Below are 19,896 nucleotides of genomic sequence, written 5' to 3'. Positions count from 1 at the left end.
TGCATGTCACTGCCCGCCCCTGCCGGTTCTCTGAATTTTTATTTTTAAATAGGCTCTTTCATGATAAATTGACCACATATATGAAGTTAAAAAACTAAATTATATCCAAACGATATCTTGAAAGTAAATTCCGTGCCTCAAAAAATAAGTTTGAGAGCGTTTTAAAACCGAAAGTAAGAAGTATAAACTTCAATGGAGGAAACAATGGCGGCTCGTTCCATTTTTGTCGGCTGCACTCGGCCCCATTCGGTTTCACCCGAACACTTCACACGGGCACGGACGCGCACGGACGTGCACATGCGCGTCCATGCATTTACGTCCCGGACAAACATAAATAGTAGGGAAAATACGGATTTCAGAAAGAGGACTGTGTTTCAATGCAGGAAAACACCCCAGCATCATTATATAGTGGCTGATAGAGGGGAAAAAATGTTAAATATATATATATATATATTCTTAAAATGTAGGCTTAATGTTGCCTACAATCCCTTTAAACTTAAAAAAAATATATATATGGAAATGATTAGATGTTTTCATTTTATTTATGAAATACTTTTGAAAAATGTTGGAATTGTTTTAAATTGATGAAAAGTTGTGTTTTTTTTTGTTTAAACTTATTAAAATATTTTGAAATAAAATATATATTTTTTTAAATGTAGGAAACGTAAAAAAAGACATTTACTTGCGACCCATAAAAATTGGTCCGCGACGATGGGAGGATGGGAGTGTCTCTGGACGTTTCTCAAACACAATCGTTTCTCAAACCCACTGTTTGAGAAACAATGTGATACGGAGTATGAATGATGAATGCGGCTGAAGGGTGAAGCAGTAGACAGATAGCAGGGGGAAGTGACAGTGAAAGTTTCAGGTTTTGCAGGTTGAAAAGTAGCTTGCCCCGCTGAAGCATTAGCTGGGTTTAAATAGCAGATCGACAAGCGTCGATCTGCTATTTTCAGTGAGAGATAACGATAACAGAAAACAGAAAAAAATATAGAGCCCTGAGCGACGCCGGACAGGGGTCTTCAACGTTTTTCAGGCCAAGGGCCCCTTAGCTGAGAGAGAGATGAAGCAGGGACCCCCCCCCCCCACTACATATTGTATGAAATTATGTTGCAGATTGAACCTTTTCATAGATGTAATATATTCATAGACTTGTTTGACAGCACTATCATCTGTATATTTTCTTTTTGTATTTTCAGCCATTTAAGCTATTAAACCTTTTTTTTTTTTTTTTCTCTCTCTACACCAAACCACTTAGCCAAAAATAGCTGATTTACAAGCGCGAGGCGTTGTGAGCTTGTAGATTTTTTGGCTAATGTTCCCCTCAGAATAGGAATGCTATAGGGTTCAAGTGGTTAATGTAAAAAAGAAAAAGCCTATCACACAAAGATTTGGTGACCCCCCTGTAGTAACTCTGAGGACCCCTAGGGGTCCCGGAGCCCCCTGTCGAAGACCCCTGATGTATAGGGTTTAAGTGGGTTTTAGTCAGATGGCGACCGACGTACCATCCTCCATGGTAGTGACGCGGGCAGCGGGGCTCTCGGGGCCGGGCCCCAGGGCAGTATGGGCCCTCAGCCAAACCTTATACTCCGTCCACTTCTCCAGGCCCTCCAGTGTGTAGCTGCTCACATCAGCCCCGATGGCCTGCACCCGCTGGCGCTCCGCGGCGCCATCCTCGCCCGCCGCCATCGCCTGGTACACCAGGGAGTAGCGCACAACGTCCCCTCCGCGGCTACCACCGTCCCCAGGGGGTAGCAGCGCCCAACTCACCTTGACGCTGGTGGAGCTGACGCTCTGCAGGTGCACCTCCGGGGGGCGCTGGGCCGAAGGGACTGCTGGGAAGGGTCAGGAGGTCAAGCTGGGTGCATGATGGGAGACTGAGGAACAGAGCGTTCTGGACTGGGCACAGGAGTGTTTGTTTTAAAGAGGGTGGAGGTATCTGTTTTTTGCCTTTGGGCCGCTATTCGGCCCTCACGCCTCTCGCACCGCCAATCCGACTGATATGCCCATAAATGGGTCCTTGTCCTCTTTATGGGCATGCCCCCTTTTGTGCCCATGTATGGAGCTGACTGATTTGTTTGTGCCATGACGACACATTGAGGTTAGACAACACACTCCATATTTGGGCGTAGCTACGTTGCACTCCGTATATGGTTATGGCTGAGTCATGGTGATATGAGTGTGATGACGTGTTAACGTTCTGTCGAAATCTTCCAGACGGCAGTCAGTTGGAGTAACGTGATTGAGTAATCTGCCTACCAGTGTTGGGGGTGACGCGTTACAAGTAACGTTGTTACTGTAATCAGAATACTTTTTGGGGTAACCGAGTAGCCTAACGTGTTAATTTTGCAATTTCCTGTCTGGCACGGTCCTGGATGTTACATGAAAATCTGTGACCAATCTCTTGCAGTCTGTGGTGATTGCGGAATCATTCTATTCATTGGGTCACCACTATATTGTTTATTATTACATTAATTTGTTGCACCTGTGCAACATGGCAGAGATTGAGAGAAAACAGAGAAGTTGCCCTTTGGTACGGTCGTGGAAGTATTCACATTATTTTTGGATTTATTGGTTAAAGGAGGAGAATGTGGCTACGCTGCTGTTGCAGTGGAGCACAAGGTGTATTCTTTTGGAGGATTCTGTGACGGCAACGAGGCTCAGATGGGTGTGAACGTTTTCACCACAGTGCCTTTACGCTGGAGGAAGTTGCCTCCAGCGCCAACTGGAGGAGGTCCCCTTGAGGTTCCATCGACGCGTGAGGACTACACAGCTGATATTAAAGAAGATATTATCTACATCTGGGGAGGGTTTCCTTACTGCAGCGTGCTTTATGGATTTGATGTCGACACCTACAGATGGTTCAAGCCCAAGATTTCAGGGATGGTTCCGGGCGGTATGAACACGCATTTGTTTACAATGGAGAGCTGTACATAACTGTATAAAACAGTAACTCCTCTTCAATGATCTGTGGAAATTCAATCCAGAGACCTTCTCCTGGAAGAAAGTTAAGCCCAAGGGGAAAGGCCCGTGGTCATATTAGATGTGCTGTTGCATGGTGGGTGATTGTATCATCCTCTTTGGAGGAAACTGCACACCTACTCCTAATGACCTGCGCATCTTAGATTTAAGTCCTAGTTTGAAGACGTTATGCAAGCTAGCAGTTATTGAGGACGGTCTGAAGCAGTGGGAACTCCCACATGACATCGGTAGGTATTCCTCACATTTTTTTTTTTTAGGGGATGCTTTGGATATAATTAATATGAACAACTGAATATTATGTCCCTCTGCAAATGTCCCCAGTCCAGAAGGCAAAACAAACAAAATGGTGGTATGTCACACTGCGTGCTAGCATAATGCAGCGGTTCTCAACATGTGGGCCATGACCTACTGGTGGGCCGCAAGGGTATTGCAAATGGGCCCCCAAATAACTAGTCAAGCACGAAGATTTTAATGATAATGTAACATTCTTCTTTAAAACCAAGAAAATTTTGTTTTCATTGTGATGCCAATAAATAGGAACTTAAAGGGGAATACCACTCATTTTCAACATTGAATGTCATTAATATACCTTAGAGCTGTTATGTGGAAATAAGAACAAAGTTCCCCCCCATTTGTGTTGCCTAGAACTGGAGAATTGTTTGTTGGGGTCATGTGATCAGTGACATACGGAAGGTGTACTCTTTGGCTCCGCCCTCTAGGCTGCCTCATTCAGTAGAATGGGGAATCTCACTTCCAGCTGAAACAGCACGACTTGTAGTTGTTTATAATGGCATATGGTTACATATCACGTTTCACAAGACATAATGCATGTAGATAATAGAAATCAATTGGCTGAAAATAAGTCTTAACTTTATATTCAAGTCGCTCTGTTTCAGCTGGAAGTGAGATTCACCATTCTAGTGAATGCAGCAGCCTAGAGGGCGGAGCCAAAGAGTACACCGTCTGTTTGTCACTGATCACATGACCCCAACAATAAATTCTCCAGTTCTAGGCAAGACAGAAGGGTGGGGGGACTTTGTTCTTATTTCCACATAACAGCTCTAAGGTGTATTAATGACATACAGTAGTTCAATGTTGAAAATGTGTGGTATTCCCCTTTAAAGCATACTACGTTGGTTCCATTCGATTGATTGATTATCAAAATAAACATGCTCTGAAAAAGGTTGAGAACCACTGGCATAATGTATCAAAACAAACAAAGTGGCGGAATGTCACACTTATGTCTCACTATGGTGATTATTGACACCATAGTGATGGAACGAGGCAGAGCAGAGTTCAACAAGCATCACTGAAGTGCCAATGATCCTGGTAAAGCCACCCTTGAGTGTAATAGTTTGATTATACAACAGTAACCATCAAAATACAACATATAAACATGTTTTCATCAGTGGTGGAAAGTAACTAAGTACATTTACCTAAGTACTGTACTTAAGCACAATTTTGAGGTATTTGTACTTTGCTTGAGTATTTCCAATTTCCAATACTTTCACTTCTACTCCACTACATCTCAAATATTGTACTTTTACTCCATTACAATTATTTGAGAACTTTAGTTACTAGTACTTTTCAGATATAAATTATGACATTATAAAACATACATTAACCACTTTAGCCCCATTTTACACATAGGCTATTTTCAAAGATTTTAGTACTTTTACTTTTGGTACTTTAAGTACATTTTGATACCAATACTTTTGTACTTTTACTCAAGTAATTTTTTTATTCCGGACTTTTACTTGTAACGAAGTGCTTCTACATTGCAGTATTGATACTTTTTGTTTAAGTAAAAGATTTTAGTACTTTTCCCACCACTGCTGTTAGCTCAATCTCATTGTAACTAAGATATCTGATAGAAATTAAATAAATACAATCAGATTGCTTGGTTGGAGGTACCTGTTGTATAATGAGGCATAATGTATGGACACACAAGGACACAATGCAAAGGTCAAATCAAATGAGCAGGTGGGAGAGATGGTTTCCACTGTGTGGACTGTTCATATTTGAAGCTGCCTGTATGCCAGTCTACCCTTAATGAGTTCAACGTTTCCACTCAAAAGCTTACATTTACTTCAGTATGTATTTAAGATGTTTGTTTGTTTGTTTATTTATGTATTTGTTTGTTTTGGAAGGTCAAGGCTTTCACTCCACTACATTTCAAAGACAAATATACTTTTGACTCCACTACATTTCTAGGAAGGGAAAACTAAAAACAAAAAAGGTTTTCTCCCTGTCAGCAACGTTAATTATGTTCTTTAAGTATTTTGTCTTGTGTTGCATGTGTTTGCTTGGTCTTGCATCATATTCCGGGCTGTTTGTTTTGACTAGGGTTGCCAAATACCTGAGGGACACCCGTGGGCATCCTTCATTTCTAAGAAAAAACATTAAGGACAATTGTATATTATATGAACCGGCCAGCATCCACATTCTAGGTGGAACATTGGCAACAAAAAAAATAGCCAATCTACAAGCTTGTAGATGTCCAAAAACGGTCCAAATGCAGAGACAACTCTTGTTATTGAACTTGTAAGATGTGTGTCATTCAGATTCTCAAAAATATGAACAAAGTGTGTCCCTCATCAGTTCAATAATAACACGTCTTTAAATAAGTCTTTATTTGGCCCCAGCAAAAAATACTTATTTTTTTATCAATTACTGTACAAACCCCATGAAGCTTTTTAGTTTTTGTCACATTCCTGAGCCAATATTTGATGACCGGGTCATCGGTCAATAGGAGACTCAATGGAGACTTTTGGGCATCAAATTATATACGATAAAACCCCCCAAAAATCGTGTGTGTAATTGATTGAAAATGTAATTGATTGAAAATAAGTAATTTTTTGGGTGAGCTACTTTCTTTAAAATATGTATCTGAAAACATTTGAGGTGAGAAATTAGCAACATAAACGTCCCTCCGCAGAACCCCCAACCCATCTCCACTGTCCCCCCGCGTTGCAACGAAACAGCTGCACTCTGAGCTGTGTGTGTTGAGCCCTCCATCCCATAGCCCGAAAGGACAGGACCATCGGCTGAGACTGTGATTGGTTGAGTCACATCACGCCTCCGTTTCAGAAACATAAAGGAGCTAGCAAAGCTAGCAAGAAAAAAAACCATTTCATGACGTCCTGTAAAGTACTTACTGGACGGTGCGGTCCTGGCTTCCCGAGGCTGGGTGAACACTCCTAATCCCATGTGGGAGCGTGCAGCTACGGAGAACACGTACACAGTGTCTGGTTGGAGCTCCTCTATTGCACAGGAACCAGCCGGGTCAAACGTGACATGGTGCTTTAGAGAGAGTGAGAGAGAGCAAAAGACATCAATATCAGTGGTGTAAAGTAACTAAGTACATTTACTCAAGTACTGTCCTTAAGTACAATTTTGAGGTATTTGTACTTTACTTGAGTATTTCCAATTTCCAATACTTTTACTTCTACTTCATTACATCTTGGATCCAAATATTGTACTTTTACTCCTCTACAATTATTTGAAAGCTTTAGTTACTAGTTACTTTGTATATTTTGATTATTATTACAAAACATACCAACATTAACCCCTTCAGCCCATCTACAAGCTCACAATGTGTCGCAATGTGACGAATTGTGAGCTTGTAGATCTGCTCATTTCAAAATATTTTTATATTTGAAAACTAATGAAATGGGACCTTCTGCATAATGAGTACTTTCTACTTTTGGTACTTTAAGTACATAAAAGTACATTTGATACCAATTACTTTTGCACTTTTACTCAAGTACATTTTGAATTCCGGACTTTTACTTGTAGTTGCAATTGTTTATACTTTTACTTAAGTACTTTTTCCACCACTGATCAATATTATTCATTGACCTAAACCCAGCTGACCCAACCCCTTTTCATGCCAAGGTCCTTCCAAATGAACATGTTATTGTTACTGGCCCTACAGCTTGGGTCAATATGGTTTAGACAAAGAATGTTCCTTACTACTCACCTTGTCCTCTGGGTTACTGGCCTCCCAGTACACCAGCTCCAGCTTTGTGATTGGATCCTGGACCGGCCAATCCCACGTCAGCATGATGCGTGTGTCCAGCTCTGCCTCCGCCTCTAAACCTGACAGCTGAGCTGGAACTGAGAGAGAGAGAGAGAGAGAGAGAGAGAGAGAGAGAGAGAGAGAGAGAGAGAGAGAGAGAGAGAGATATTAAGGCCCTGTTTAGACTACTGCAGTCACATCCAGTCAAATCCGATTTATTTCTCAAATCCGATCTATTCAATTAAATTCAATTCAATTCAATTCAATTTTTATTAAAGTGTCAAATCACAACAAGTTGTCTCAAGACACTTTACATGTAGAGAAGAGACCCGACAATCCCACCCTGAGCAAGCAATTTTGCGACAGTGGCAACGAAAAACTCCCTCTTAACTGGAAAAAACGTCAGGCAGACCCTAGGCTCTAGGGTGGCGGCCTTCTGCCTACTTTTTATACATTTGAAAACTTGAAATTGGACATTCTGCATAATGAGTACTTTTACTTTTGGTACTTTAAGTACATTTTGATACCAATACTTTCGTACTTTTACTCAAGTACATTTTTAATTCCGGACTTTTACTTGTTACAGAGTAATTCTACATTGCAGTATTGATACTTTTACTTAAATAAGAGATGTGTGTACTTTTTCCACCACTGACTGTAGTACCCAAGTAAATGGTTTAGTTACTGTCCACCACCTACCTCCTTGCTGGGTCTTGACTTGCAGCACATCAGATGGGGGTCCGTCTCCCATGGAGGTGAAGGCCAGGACCCTCAGACTGTACGTGATGTCAGTGGTCAGCCCAGAGATGGTGGTCACCTGCAGGGGGGAAGACACAGTACTCCGGTCAAGGTATGCATGCAGTACTGTACTGCTGGTCCGATATCACTCAGCTACAAGTGAAAGTAGCTCAGTCCAAATCGGTACTTGAGTCAAAGTACGGGGGTACGCTGGGCTTTAAAGGAGAATTCCAGACCACGTTTTTCTTACCTTTATATGATGTTATTACGTCCTAGGACGAGTGGTGCAGTAGAAAAATGTCATAACTCCATCCCGAGTCCACCGCTAAAAACCAGAGCAGACGGTACATGCTCTAGATCGCGTATTTTTTAAATATATTTGTTCATATCTGACTTTCACAATGACAGAAACATGTCCACAGTGTTTTTTGTCCCAAATGGGCCGCCATAGTGTTTACATTCTGATCACGGGTGAAATCTCGGCTTGCGAGACATCCAGAGGGGCTCATCTCACACAGACACTGTGGACAGTTTTCTGTCATTGTGAAAGTCATATATGAAAAAGAAAAAAAGAAAAAAAATCGTGATAAAAATACGCGATCTAGAGCATGGACCGTCCGCTCGGGTATTTAACTGCGGTGGACTCTGGATGGAGTTTTTCTACTGTACCACTCGTCCTAGGACATAATAACCAGGGGTGCACATAACTGGTGCGCATGCGTCGTCAAAATGCATGTTGCGTGGCATATCAGACGAAGGGAAGCGCTTTCGCGCACCAACAGCTGGGACCGCTGGGACAGGAATTTACTTCCTGAAGCCACACTCACACAATCACGCTAAAGCAACCCCTGAGTCGGCCCCATATACAGCCATTAGGCGGAGGGGGAGGGGACGCATGCTGCACGTGATTGTGTGAGTGTAGCCTCGAATACTGACACACAGTCAGTCGCACGCAGCACGCTGCTGGCTGTGTTACAGGCCCTCGTTACCGATGATGAACGCACCGTGATGGTGCGAAATATGCCCTGAACGTCCCAATCTGCACCGGACCATTTATTTGGTGAGCACCAAGTAACATCTCCAGGTGCTCTTCTGAGTACTAGACCAAAAAAGTTATGTGCAGCCCTGACAATAGTATAAATGGGGCCATATTATAATGAGCATTAGTGAGGACCAATTATATGAAGTTGATGTTGAAAATGGGTGAAGTGCTCCTTTAAAGGGATATTTCACTTTCATTTTATCGTCTACTCGGGCTTTTGTAGCTTGATTCAGTATTTAGATATTTGATATTCATTTTATCAGACACGCCCCCTTCCTATACAAAGCCATTGTAACTTCAAACTCCATTTTAACCATGATAGATTCATCGGAAACATCCGTCCTTGGTTCTGGTGACTGATATTGTCCTTCTAATACGTGAGGAGGCCATGTCATTACTTGTTTTCATTTATTTTTAATATTTCTTTTGGAAAATGAAAAAAATATATATATTAAAAAAATGAAAAACATAATTGAAAAAACACGGCCCCTCACGGGGCAGGATGAGTCACCAGAACCAAGGACGGGTGTTTTTGATGAATCAAACATGTTGTGTGGAGTTTGAAGTTATAATCGGTTTGTATAGGAAGGGGGCTGTCTGATACTGTCCATTACTGGTCACCTGACTGTTGTCTGTGTCGTGCGCACGCCAGGCGCTGAGCAGGGCGCCGTGCTCGCGACTGTAGTAGACGCGGTAGCCGCGGATCTCTCCGTTGGGCTCCTCTGGCGCCTCCCACTGGACCAGCATGGTACTGGAGCTGAGCATGCGTGCCTGGACGTGTAGGGGAGGGGAGGAGGGCGCCTGCTCGCCGGTGCGGGTGTCCACCAGAGCTCCGTGCGGACCGCGGCCGATGTTGTTGACCGCCATGACACGGAACTCGTACCGCGAGAAGGGACTGAGGCCTCCGATGCTGTAGCGGGTGGTGGCCACACCGTCCACTTCCTGGAAGTCAAGCTTATTATAGTTAAAGCTGCCCTGTGTAACTTTCCTCTTCTACCCCGGATTTGAACCTGGTTTCCTGCACACGTGCTGAAATGTTTATCATAGAGCTAATAGAGCCTGCCTGCTTGCTCGGTGGATACATTGAATCTTGACCTTGATCTTGAGGTCAAAATTCGTGCCAGATCCTGAGTCTAGGTGAGACATGACCTTTGACACGATCTAAATGTCTCAATAGAAGAGCAGGGAGACAAAATACAACCACCCCAATTATATAAGTTATATTGTATTAACATACTCTACCGTACAGATTGGACAACATTACATTTTATTCATAAAAAAAGCGAAACAGACATGAGTTATAACTGTACTTGGACCGCTTTTTCCCTGAACAGCGAATGTGTTTGCCGATCTACAAGTTGTACATTGGCTATGTTTTGGCAAATGTTCCCCCCAGATTAGGCATGCTGGGGTTCACTAAAACCAGCAACATAACTAAAACTAGACATCGAAAAACAAGAAAATATTCACTGAAACCATAGAGAAAATGTCCTTAATTTTCGTCTTTGTCAGAATGTTGTACATAGTAGTACGCTAGTAAACCTATAGCATTGTGGGTTTAACTGTGAATACTTATACTTATACTTAATATCTTTTTAAATGGTATGTTTTTTTGAGGGTTCGAGGCCTACAGCTGAGTGGGGGGCGGCCATAGCTGAGTGGTCAGTGAGCCCACCTAGGGAGCCCAGAGGCCCTGGTTGCCCCAGGTTCAATTCCAGGCCACGCCAGCATATGTGTCAATGAAATGAAATTTGTCCCTGAGCAAGACTCTTAACCCCTAATTGCTCACAGGCCCTCATTGGAAACAAGACCGCAAGGACTTTCATGAACGTCCTGTTAAAAGGAATTATCCTTATCCTTACAGGCTCACTACACTTTTTTGTTCCGCCACTTTTTGCAGTTCTGGCCTAACCGTGCATACGCTTTTTACGAAACTCAGCAATATGGTAGAGGGCTATGCCAAACGGCTAAGACACGAAACTCACAACTATTGGCCAAAGACTTTTGACCTTTAGATCTCCCACCATTTTGAATTATATGAAAAACAGTAAAAAATCTACATGAAATGCTTTTTTGAGAGTAGTTGTTTTTTATGTATGACACTTTCTTGAGAAAATAGCCAATCTACAATCTCACAAAGTTTTCAGATAGCAACGCGTTGTGAGCTTGTAGATTGTATTTTCACTAGTTTCCATTCCGAGGAGACAAAAAAAATCTTTATTGGTAAATGTTTTGTGAACCAGTGATCTAGAGTAGTAACAGAGGCTTGGTTCATAACGGACGGAAAAACATATAGATATCAACAGACACCATCAAGGCCATATCTCTAGCCCAATGAGAAGAGAGGCAGCCTGTGAGTCCATAGGTCGCTGGTTTGATCCCTGTCCCCAACAATGTGTTGAGGTGATCATCATTTGGAATTCTTAGTTTTACAAATAGTGTTTCTTAAGGTTAGGTTTAGGCGTTGTTTTACTGAGGTTAAGGTTAGTGAGGGTGGGTGTAGAAAAGAGTCATCTAGTCAGCAACCTTCCCCCTATTCCCATGGATTGGATCCACCCCCCTCACCTGCTCTCACTCATCACCAATCACACCTGTCTTCACTCACAAGTCATTAGTGGCCTGGTATATAACATATGTCACAGTACGTTTGGAGAACCAGTACGATTGAAGACAGAGCGCTCGTTTTTAGGCACGGGGCTCCTTCGGGGCGAGGCGGGGCTTTTCGAGACAGGGTTTATTAGCGAGGCTCGCGAGGAGGAGGAGGAGGACGGCGCTGCGAGGCGGGGGGTTATTACGCGAGGCTCGCAAGGAAGAGGAGCCTCCTCCTCCTCCTCCTCCTCGCGTTTTAAACCGTCCCGTCCTCTCCTTCTCTCCTTCTCCTCCTCCGAGGAGGAGGAGAAGGAGAGCGCGGAGAGGCGGGGCTTTGATGCGCCGACGGAGACCTGTCTTTTGTTGTTCCCCCCCACATAGCAACCAGGAAGCTACGCTAGGGGAACCATAATATCATTGAGGGGAACGCTGAACACGCGTTCACACGCACGGCGCGCCGACTTAGTGGAGCTTGAGGCCGAGGAAGCGCGCCCTCGCGCCTCCAGGCGCGAGTGCCCGCGGTGACCGGCCGACGCTCCACTAGTCGACTCAGCGCCGTTTGATTTGTAAACCGATAGGGACAGAATAGTTCTTTTCATGGATCACTGTGTGTGTGTGTGTGTGTGTGTGTGTGTGTGTGTGTGTGTGTGTGTGTGTGTGTGTGTGTGTGTGTGTGTGTGTGTGTGTGTGTGTGTCAGGGAGAAAGTAAAACAAAAGCCAGAACACAATAAAAGTATCTAAACAGTCCTGCTTTCAATAAACCAAAAAAAGCATGAGCGCGTGCGCGTGTGTGTGTGCGCGTGTGTGTTTGTGTGTGTGTGACTGTGTGTGTGTGTGTGTGTGTGGCCATATATGTTTGTGCACAAGCCTGGCTTGTGGCTCCCTCTAGTGCTGGGTGGGTGGTAAAAACGAGCGCGCATTCTTCAATCGTACTGGTTCTCCAATCATACTGTAACATATATACCCTGCCTGTCCTTCAGTGTTGCTTGGCAGCAGCAGCAGTAACAACTCCACTGGAGAGCCCTCTGTCCTGGAGTCTCAGCCGGCCTGGGTCATGCGTCACTGAAGTGAGTTCACTTGTTCATGGTTGCATGTTGCATGTTGCATGTTGCATGGTGTGTGTGTGTGTGTGTGTGTGTGTGTGTGTGTGTGTGTGTGTGTGTGTGTGTGTGTGTGTGTGTGTGTGTGTGTGTGTGTGTGTGTGTGTGTGTGTGTGTTGAACATAGCACATAAGTACTTATTATAGAATTCAGGGAAATACAATAATCATTCATCTTAGAGAAATATTGAATGTCACTTGGTTTATTGTAGTGTTAAATGTTGAATTGTATAATATATAATATCATGTGTTTCTATCTTTCATAGTGTAATACCATGACCGTGAAGCCTCACCACCAGATGTGCCATGGTGATGTTCAATATTCTGTGAACCAAAGTAGAGCTCTATCTTACAGTGGGTGAGGGGGGGCATTGCACAAAACATGACCATCCTCCTATAATTTGAGTAACGTCTGTCTGTAGTGGTGAGACCAAAATGTGTTCTGCCCAGTTCTCCTCAGTGGCTGGAGCAATTGATCTGAATTTGCACACAGCCATTCACCATTACCATGTGCACGGAACAGCGATTTCACCAAATCTCAGCTGTTTATTAGCGTTTTTGTGCAAAAGAATGTCGCCATGGTTACGGGGCTGCCCAGCTGTGGGATGGCCCCGCGAGCTATGGGACGAACTGCCTCCCGGGTTGCCAGATCATGTGCGCATATCCCCCCACGGATGCATCGACCGGGTATGGACTAGTGTTAATTAATGCATGCAATTTTTAAAGATAACATGAAATGCCTTTTTGAGAGTAGTTATTTTCAATGTATACCCTATTTCCTTGTGAAAAATAGCCGATATACAAGCTCACAACTTTTTGGATAGCAACACTTTGTGAACTTGTAGATCGGCTACTTTCACTAGTACAGAGGAGACATCACATTTCTCTATTGATAAATGCTTTGTGAACCACTGATCTTAGTTGTAGTGAAACAGGGGCTCGGTTCATGGCAGAAAGCAAGAGTATGATCTTCAACAGACACCGTCAGGCTGGATGAAGCCTTAGCTCAATCACTAGTGTGACAGCCTGTGAGTCCGAAGGTTGAACGTTCGATTCCTGTCTATGGCCATGGGTTGAGGTGTCCATGAGTGAGGTCCTTAACCCTGGATTGCTAGCCACCATCCCTCAGCACTCTGCTCAGCAATTGAGAATGCTCATTTGTTAGTTGCATGGGCTGCTTTGTCTCAAGTTCAATCCATTCTGTTTCTATGTCTTATTGTGCTATTGTTCCATATCGCTTTTTGCCTATCATGCCTTGAACCCGTTTATTGCTGCTTGCAGCTATAATTTGTTTTTTATTTTGTAACACAATACTTTTTCTGCCCTTTTTGAATCCTACCTCTGAATATTCCATGATACAATAAAAAATATAGCTGCAAGCAGCAATAATACGGGGCCAGTGAATGCAGAAAGAAAGAAGCAATGATACGTAATATGCACAATAAGCCATAGAAGACTGAACTTGAGAGAAAGAAGACCATGCAATTAACAAATGAGCATAAACCCTCACTAACTATAACCTCAGTAAAACTATGCCTACCCCTAACCTCAAGAAATACTATGCATAAGCCTACGAATGCCAAATCATGATCACCTCAACACATCGTCGGGGACAGGGATCGAACCAGTGACCTCCGGACTCATAAGCTGCCTTCCTTCTCATTGAGCTAGAGATATGATAGCCCTGGTAGTGTCTGTTGATATAACTCTTTCCGTCCCTGATGGACCAAGCCTCTACTCTAGATCACTGGTTCCCTAACCATCTACCGATAGAGAAATTGTACGTCTCCTAGGAACAGAAACCAGTGAAAGTAGCCGATCTACAAGCTCACAAAACGTGAAAAGTTGTGAGATTGTAGATCGGCTATTTTCACAATGAAGTATGTCATACATTGAAAATACATACTCTCGTTGCTATCTGAAAAGTTGTGAGATTGTAGATCAGCTATTTTCACAATGAAGTATGTCTGAGTATGAGTAAAACATACTCTCAAATAAGCATTTCATGTTATCTTTAACACTTGCACATGCATTAATTAACAAGGTCATGTTTTATGCAATGCCCCCACTCACCCACCCTAACCTCAGTAAACACTACATGTACAACTAAGAATGCCAATCATGATCATTAACACATTGTCAAGGACAGGGATCGAACCAGCAACCTTTGCCCTCACAGACTGCCTCTTTTCTCATTGAGCTAGATATATGTTCTCCCTGATAGTGTCTGTTGATATTTTTAAGTATTTCCGTCCATTATGAACCAAACCTCTGTGTCCCCAACTAATCTAGATCACTGGTTCACAAACCATTTACCAATAAAGACATTGTTTGTCTCCTCGGAACGAAAACTAGTGAAAGTAGCCAATCTACAAGCTCACAAAAAGCTGCTATCTGAAAAGTTGTGAGATTGTAGATCGGCTATTTTCACAATGAAGTATGTCATACATTGAAAAAACATACTCTCAAATAAGCATTTCATGTTATCTGTATCGATTGCACATGAATTCATTGATACAGTCATGTTGTTTGCATTGCACTTTAAAGGTTTCATGACGTTCAGTTTTACCACACATTAAAAGTCTTTGTGATGGTCCTTCAAACGTGTATAGAAAGTTTTAACAAAAAATTCCTCTCCATTGATCCATGGCAGGTGTTTTTCTCTCACATTTCTAAAGCCTTTTCAACTGCAATGAAAAAAGAAATCTTTGCCTGCGGGTGTTGCTGGTGAGGGACTTTGCCTGTCAATCATCGCCTCTGCTCCACCCCCCCGCAAATGAAAGGATAGGGGAGGGGAGGGGCGAGGAGGAGAGTGGGCGGGATTAATCGGCTGTGACCTCACTGCCGAAGGGCCAAGCTCAGATCACTTTTCAGCCTAATTATTCAGAAAACCCCAGACCACAGAAAATCCACTGAACGTTCAAAGTTCCAATTTTTTGGGTGTAATTGAGGTCATAAAACCCCCAAAAAAACATAAAAAATAAAAAAAGTGAAAATAAATGTCATAGAACCTTTAAATGAAGTCTGCATGAAGTGAGCCTTGAACAGGCTACCTTGCGGTTGTCAGGCAGACGCTTAAGCGAGAAACCATTGGACCGACAGACCTGAACTGGTGAAAAAGCAGCTCACACAGATGATACAGTTTCACGCAAATAGCTGAAAAATCCTGGGTTTAAGTGTTTTTCAAACTGCTCGAAATTGCGGACAATCTAAGGGTGGAGCTTACTGGTCAAAGTGATACATGTGTTCCTCACGAGTCAAGGCACAAGTGTAAGCAAGTTTCACGACTTTCGGCCAAACGAGGCATGACTTATGCCTGTTCAAAGTTTGCATTTAAAAAAAATCGCTATAGCGCCCCCCTTTGGCCAATTGGAGTAAGATTGGTTTCAGTGATATTTGGAATGACCCTCAACATTTCTGCAAAGTTTCAAAGAAATGTGAGTCTGCGTGTATGTGTTAGGGGCAGATGAATAATTTTCATAAAACTGCAATAGTTAAAATCTATCTCCTGGGATTTTTTAGTAATCTGCACAAAACTCTTTACACATGAACTTTGGACCTCTGCCGACAAAACGTTAGTAGCGGATTTTCCATAGGTGAAAAAATGCAGAAGTTATGAGCCAATGACTGTTTCTCATATAATTCAAAATGGTGGGCAATCTAAAGGTCAGAGGTCAAAAGTCAGAGGGTGAAAGTTGTTCAGCATGAGGAGACGCATATGTGTATTGAAGATTCATGGCTGTAGGTCAAACAGGGCATGAGTTGTACCTGTTCAAAGTTGGCATTTTCAATTGAGTGCTATAGCTCCACCTTTTGAAGATTGTGAGATTTATTTCTTGAAAGTTTTTCATGACCATCTACCATATGGCCGAGTTTCAAAAAAAGCGACAGCACGGTTCAGCCAGAACTGCGAAAAGTGGCAGAAGAAGAAGAAGAACTCAAACTAAGCTGGAGAGAAAGGGAGACCTCTGTTACAGAACAAACACAACGATTACAATATAGAGCAATTTAAAGGAGTAGTTCACCCCAAAAAAATACTTATTTTCTAGAGATTGTTTTTGTCGCATTCCTAAGCCAATAATTTGAATCTCCGCCGGTCATCAAAGTATTGCCTTAGGAATGCGACAAAAACAAAACAAATCTCCATGAATTCAAGGCTTCATGGGGTGTGTAATTGATAGAAAAAAAGTAATTTTTGGGGTGAACTACTCCTTTAACACTTATTTTAACAAGCAAATACCACGTAACTGCACCTTTAAAATGCTAATTGCAACGATCTATATGACAAAGAATAAACTCAAATGTCCTGATGATGACAGCGGTACCTGGAAGCCATTGAGGGGAGGTGCGGTGGCACGGTACTGGATGACATAGTAGGACACTGGTTCTGTGTTTCCAGAGTCCCATGTGAGCGTGACACTCGTGGCCGTGGTCTCTGTCACCGTCAGCGAGGTGGGGGGTTTAGGTAGGGCTGTGTGATGAAAACACACATTTTTGGCCTGGGGCTGCATTGAGTGACGCTGCGGGCCGCATGTTGCCCATCCCTGATATATATATATATATATATATATTCAAAGATTTGCATACATTTGTCAAGATCTTTTCCCTAAAAAATAGCAGATCTACAAGCTCATAGCGTGGCACACGGTGCCGCGCTATGAGCTTGTAGATCTGCTATAATCAGGTGCTTAATCAAGACAAAACCGAAAATGAAAACATGGGCGTTCGTTAACACTAAATCAACATAAAAACTCAGGGCTCCACCCACCTTTGACGGTGACCTGGGCGGTGGTGTCGATGACGCCCAGCGAGGAGATCGCCACGCACGTGTAGTTCCCCGACTGGCGGACGTTGGTGAGCTCCAGCACGTTGCGCCCCACGGGCATCTCCTCCTCCTTGGTGAGCTCGGCGCCCGTGCCGCTCACCCACTTCACGTACGGCATGGGCGCGCCCACCGCCACGCAGGTGAGGTTGACGGCGCCGCCTGGCATCACCTCGTGGTCGGTGGGCGGGATGGAGAAGCGAGGGGGCACGCGGCGGACTATAGGGGTGTATACGGGGGGGCAGAGAAGAAAAGCAGGGTGTGCCAGTGAGAGGAACTCACAGGCAAGAGAACGTTATCCCATACTGAGAGCTAGAGCTGGGCTGTAATACCCAGTGGTGGAAAGTAACTAAGTACATGTACTCAAGTACTGTGCTTGAGTACAGTTTTGAGGTATTTGTACTTTACTTGAGTATTTCCAATTTCCAATACTTTTGCTTCTAATCCACTGCATCTTAGAGGCAAATATTGTACTTTTACTCCACTACAATTATTTGAAAACGTCAATTACTCGTTACTTTGCAGATATAAATTATTACATTACAAAACATACATTAACCACTTGTGTCCTATTTCATACCTAGGCTATTTGAAAATAGTCGTCGTTGTGAGCTTGTAGTCAGTGCTTTTGGTACTTTAAGTACATTTTTGATAACAATACTTTTTGTACTTTTACTCAAGTACATTTTTAACGCCAGACTTTTACTTGTAACAGAGTACTTCTACATTGCAGTATTGATACATTTCTTTAAGTAAAACATTTGAGAACTTTTTCCTCCACTGGCTCCAACTAGTTACTAATATGTAATGTTGGGAAGAGGAGGGGAAGGTGGGGGGGGCTTAGCTAAATGGGTAGAGAGGCTGTCTGGAAATCTGAAGTTACCAGGGTCGATTCCTGAGGTGTCCCTAGAGCAAGACACTAAACCCTAACTGATGCTGAAATAACTTTGAGTTACTAAGTTACAATGCATGTGATTTGTTATTGACTGAGACTTCACTTTTCCTGGGCAACATTAGCCACTTTCTCCAGGCGTTCCAAGGCCAGCGAGGAGTTAAAATTCCCCACCTGGTCCTTGGTCTGCCAGGGGGCCTCCTCCCAGGGGGGCGTGCACTGAGGGAGGACCTCCCTCGGGAGACACTGGCTCCTTTCCAAGTGAAAGAGCAGCCGTCTTCACAGCAGTTTCTCCCGGGTGACTGAACTTTCTCCCCCGTATCCCTAAGGCAGACACTAGCCACCTGTCTGAGAATTTTGGCCGTTTGTATCCATGATCTTATTCTTTCGGTCATGATCCACATTTCATGACCATAGGTGAGAGTAGGAGCGAAGATTGCCTGGTATATCGGGAGCTTTGCCTTCTGGCTCAGCTCTCTTTTTGTCACAGTGTGGTATACAGTGACCGTAACACCGCTCCTACTGCTTTGATTCTCTTATACTGTAGATCTGCTCTTTTTTCACAACCTCCTACTATGGAGTATAAGTAATAGGTTTAATATAGTCTATCTGTGTCAAAAACACATAACATTCATTGTAACTTAGTTACTCAAAGTTACTAAGTTACATTGTTTTGGCAATTGTAATAAGTTACACTAATAATTATTGGGGAAAGTAACATTACAGTAATATATTACTTAGTAACTGGTTATTGCCCAACACTGCTCATGAGTAGTCAGAGAACCAAGGTTACAATAGTAACCCAAATGTTTTCATGAGTACTCAGAACATTTTTGTTGTCTGGTAAACCAAATGTTTTTTATTAGTACTCAGAGAACTATGATTACTCCAGTAACCCAAATGTTTTTTCACAAGTATTCACAATCCAAATGTTTTTTTTATGAGCAGGCTACAGAGAACTATGGTTACACTAGTAACCCACATGATTTTTCATGAGTACTCAGAGAACTATGGTTACGCTAGTAACCCAAATGTTTTCATGAGTACTCAGAGAACTATGGTTACGCTAGTAACCCAAATGTTTTCATGAGTACTCAGAGAACTATGGTTACGCTAGTAACCCAAATGTTTTCATGAGTACTCAGAGAACTATGGTTGCACTAGTAACCCAAATGTGTTTTATGAGTACTCAGAGAACTATTGTTAGGGTGAGCTCCCACCGCACTTTTATTTTACCTCTGGGGCGGAATCTGCCAATGCTTTGTCAATGTAAATGTGTGGATTCACACAAGAGCACATCTTTCCGCCCGTCGCGCAGACCTTGCGTTTATCCTCTCTACACGACTTGTCCATTTGAAGCATAACTGCTGGAGGCAGGAGCTGCTTTTCCACCTCTGTCCAATCGGGTGAGTCGAAGGCGGACTAAGGAAGCAACATGGTGCTCAAGGCAGAAGGCGGTGCGGGCCTAGTGAGTGACAGGTGGGTCACTCCCGTTTTTTAGAATCCGCTGGCTGCAAAAAACTGTGGCTGCACACAACCTGCGTTGCGCAGCAGCCAACCATGTTTTGGTGGGAGCGTGCCCTTACGCTAGTAACCCAAATGTTTTTTCATGGGTATTCAGAGAACTATGGTTACACTAGAATCCAAATATTTTCATGAGTATTCGGGGAACCCAGGTCACACAGGTAACCCAGATATTTTGCAGGTGCAG

The 19,896-nt window shown here is 43.2% G+C and overlaps 1 protein-coding gene across 1 annotated transcript in view; it reads right to left on the bottom strand.

Annotated features, from left to right (window-relative positions):
• Positions 1-19,896, bottom strand: part of ptprfa (protein tyrosine phosphatase receptor type Fa) — a 396,384-nt gene that overhangs the window by 213,757 nt on the left and 162,731 nt on the right. Inside the window, exons 7-12 of the mRNA XM_080430969.1 lie at positions 17,240-17,512; positions 16,797-16,942; positions 9,405-9,725; positions 7,703-7,820; positions 6,965-7,101; positions 6,141-6,285 (exon numbers count right to left, since the gene is read on the bottom strand). Coding sequence (XP_080287095.1) covers positions 6,141-6,285; positions 6,965-7,101; positions 7,703-7,820; positions 9,405-9,725; positions 16,797-16,942; positions 17,240-17,512 — 1,140 coding nt within the window. The remainder of the gene's footprint in view (positions 1-6,140; positions 6,286-6,964; positions 7,102-7,702; positions 7,821-9,404; positions 9,726-16,796; positions 16,943-17,239; positions 17,513-19,896) is intronic.

The sequence above is a fragment of the Gymnoscopelus braueri genome, assembly GCF_963280865.1.
Source record: "Gymnoscopelus braueri genome assembly, chromosome: 6".
In the NCBI taxonomy this organism is placed as follows: domain Eukaryota; kingdom Metazoa; phylum Chordata; class Actinopteri; order Myctophiformes; family Myctophidae; genus Gymnoscopelus; species Gymnoscopelus braueri.
The sequence above is the reverse complement of the archived record's forward strand: the minus strand, read 5'-3'. Positions and strand labels throughout refer to the sequence as shown.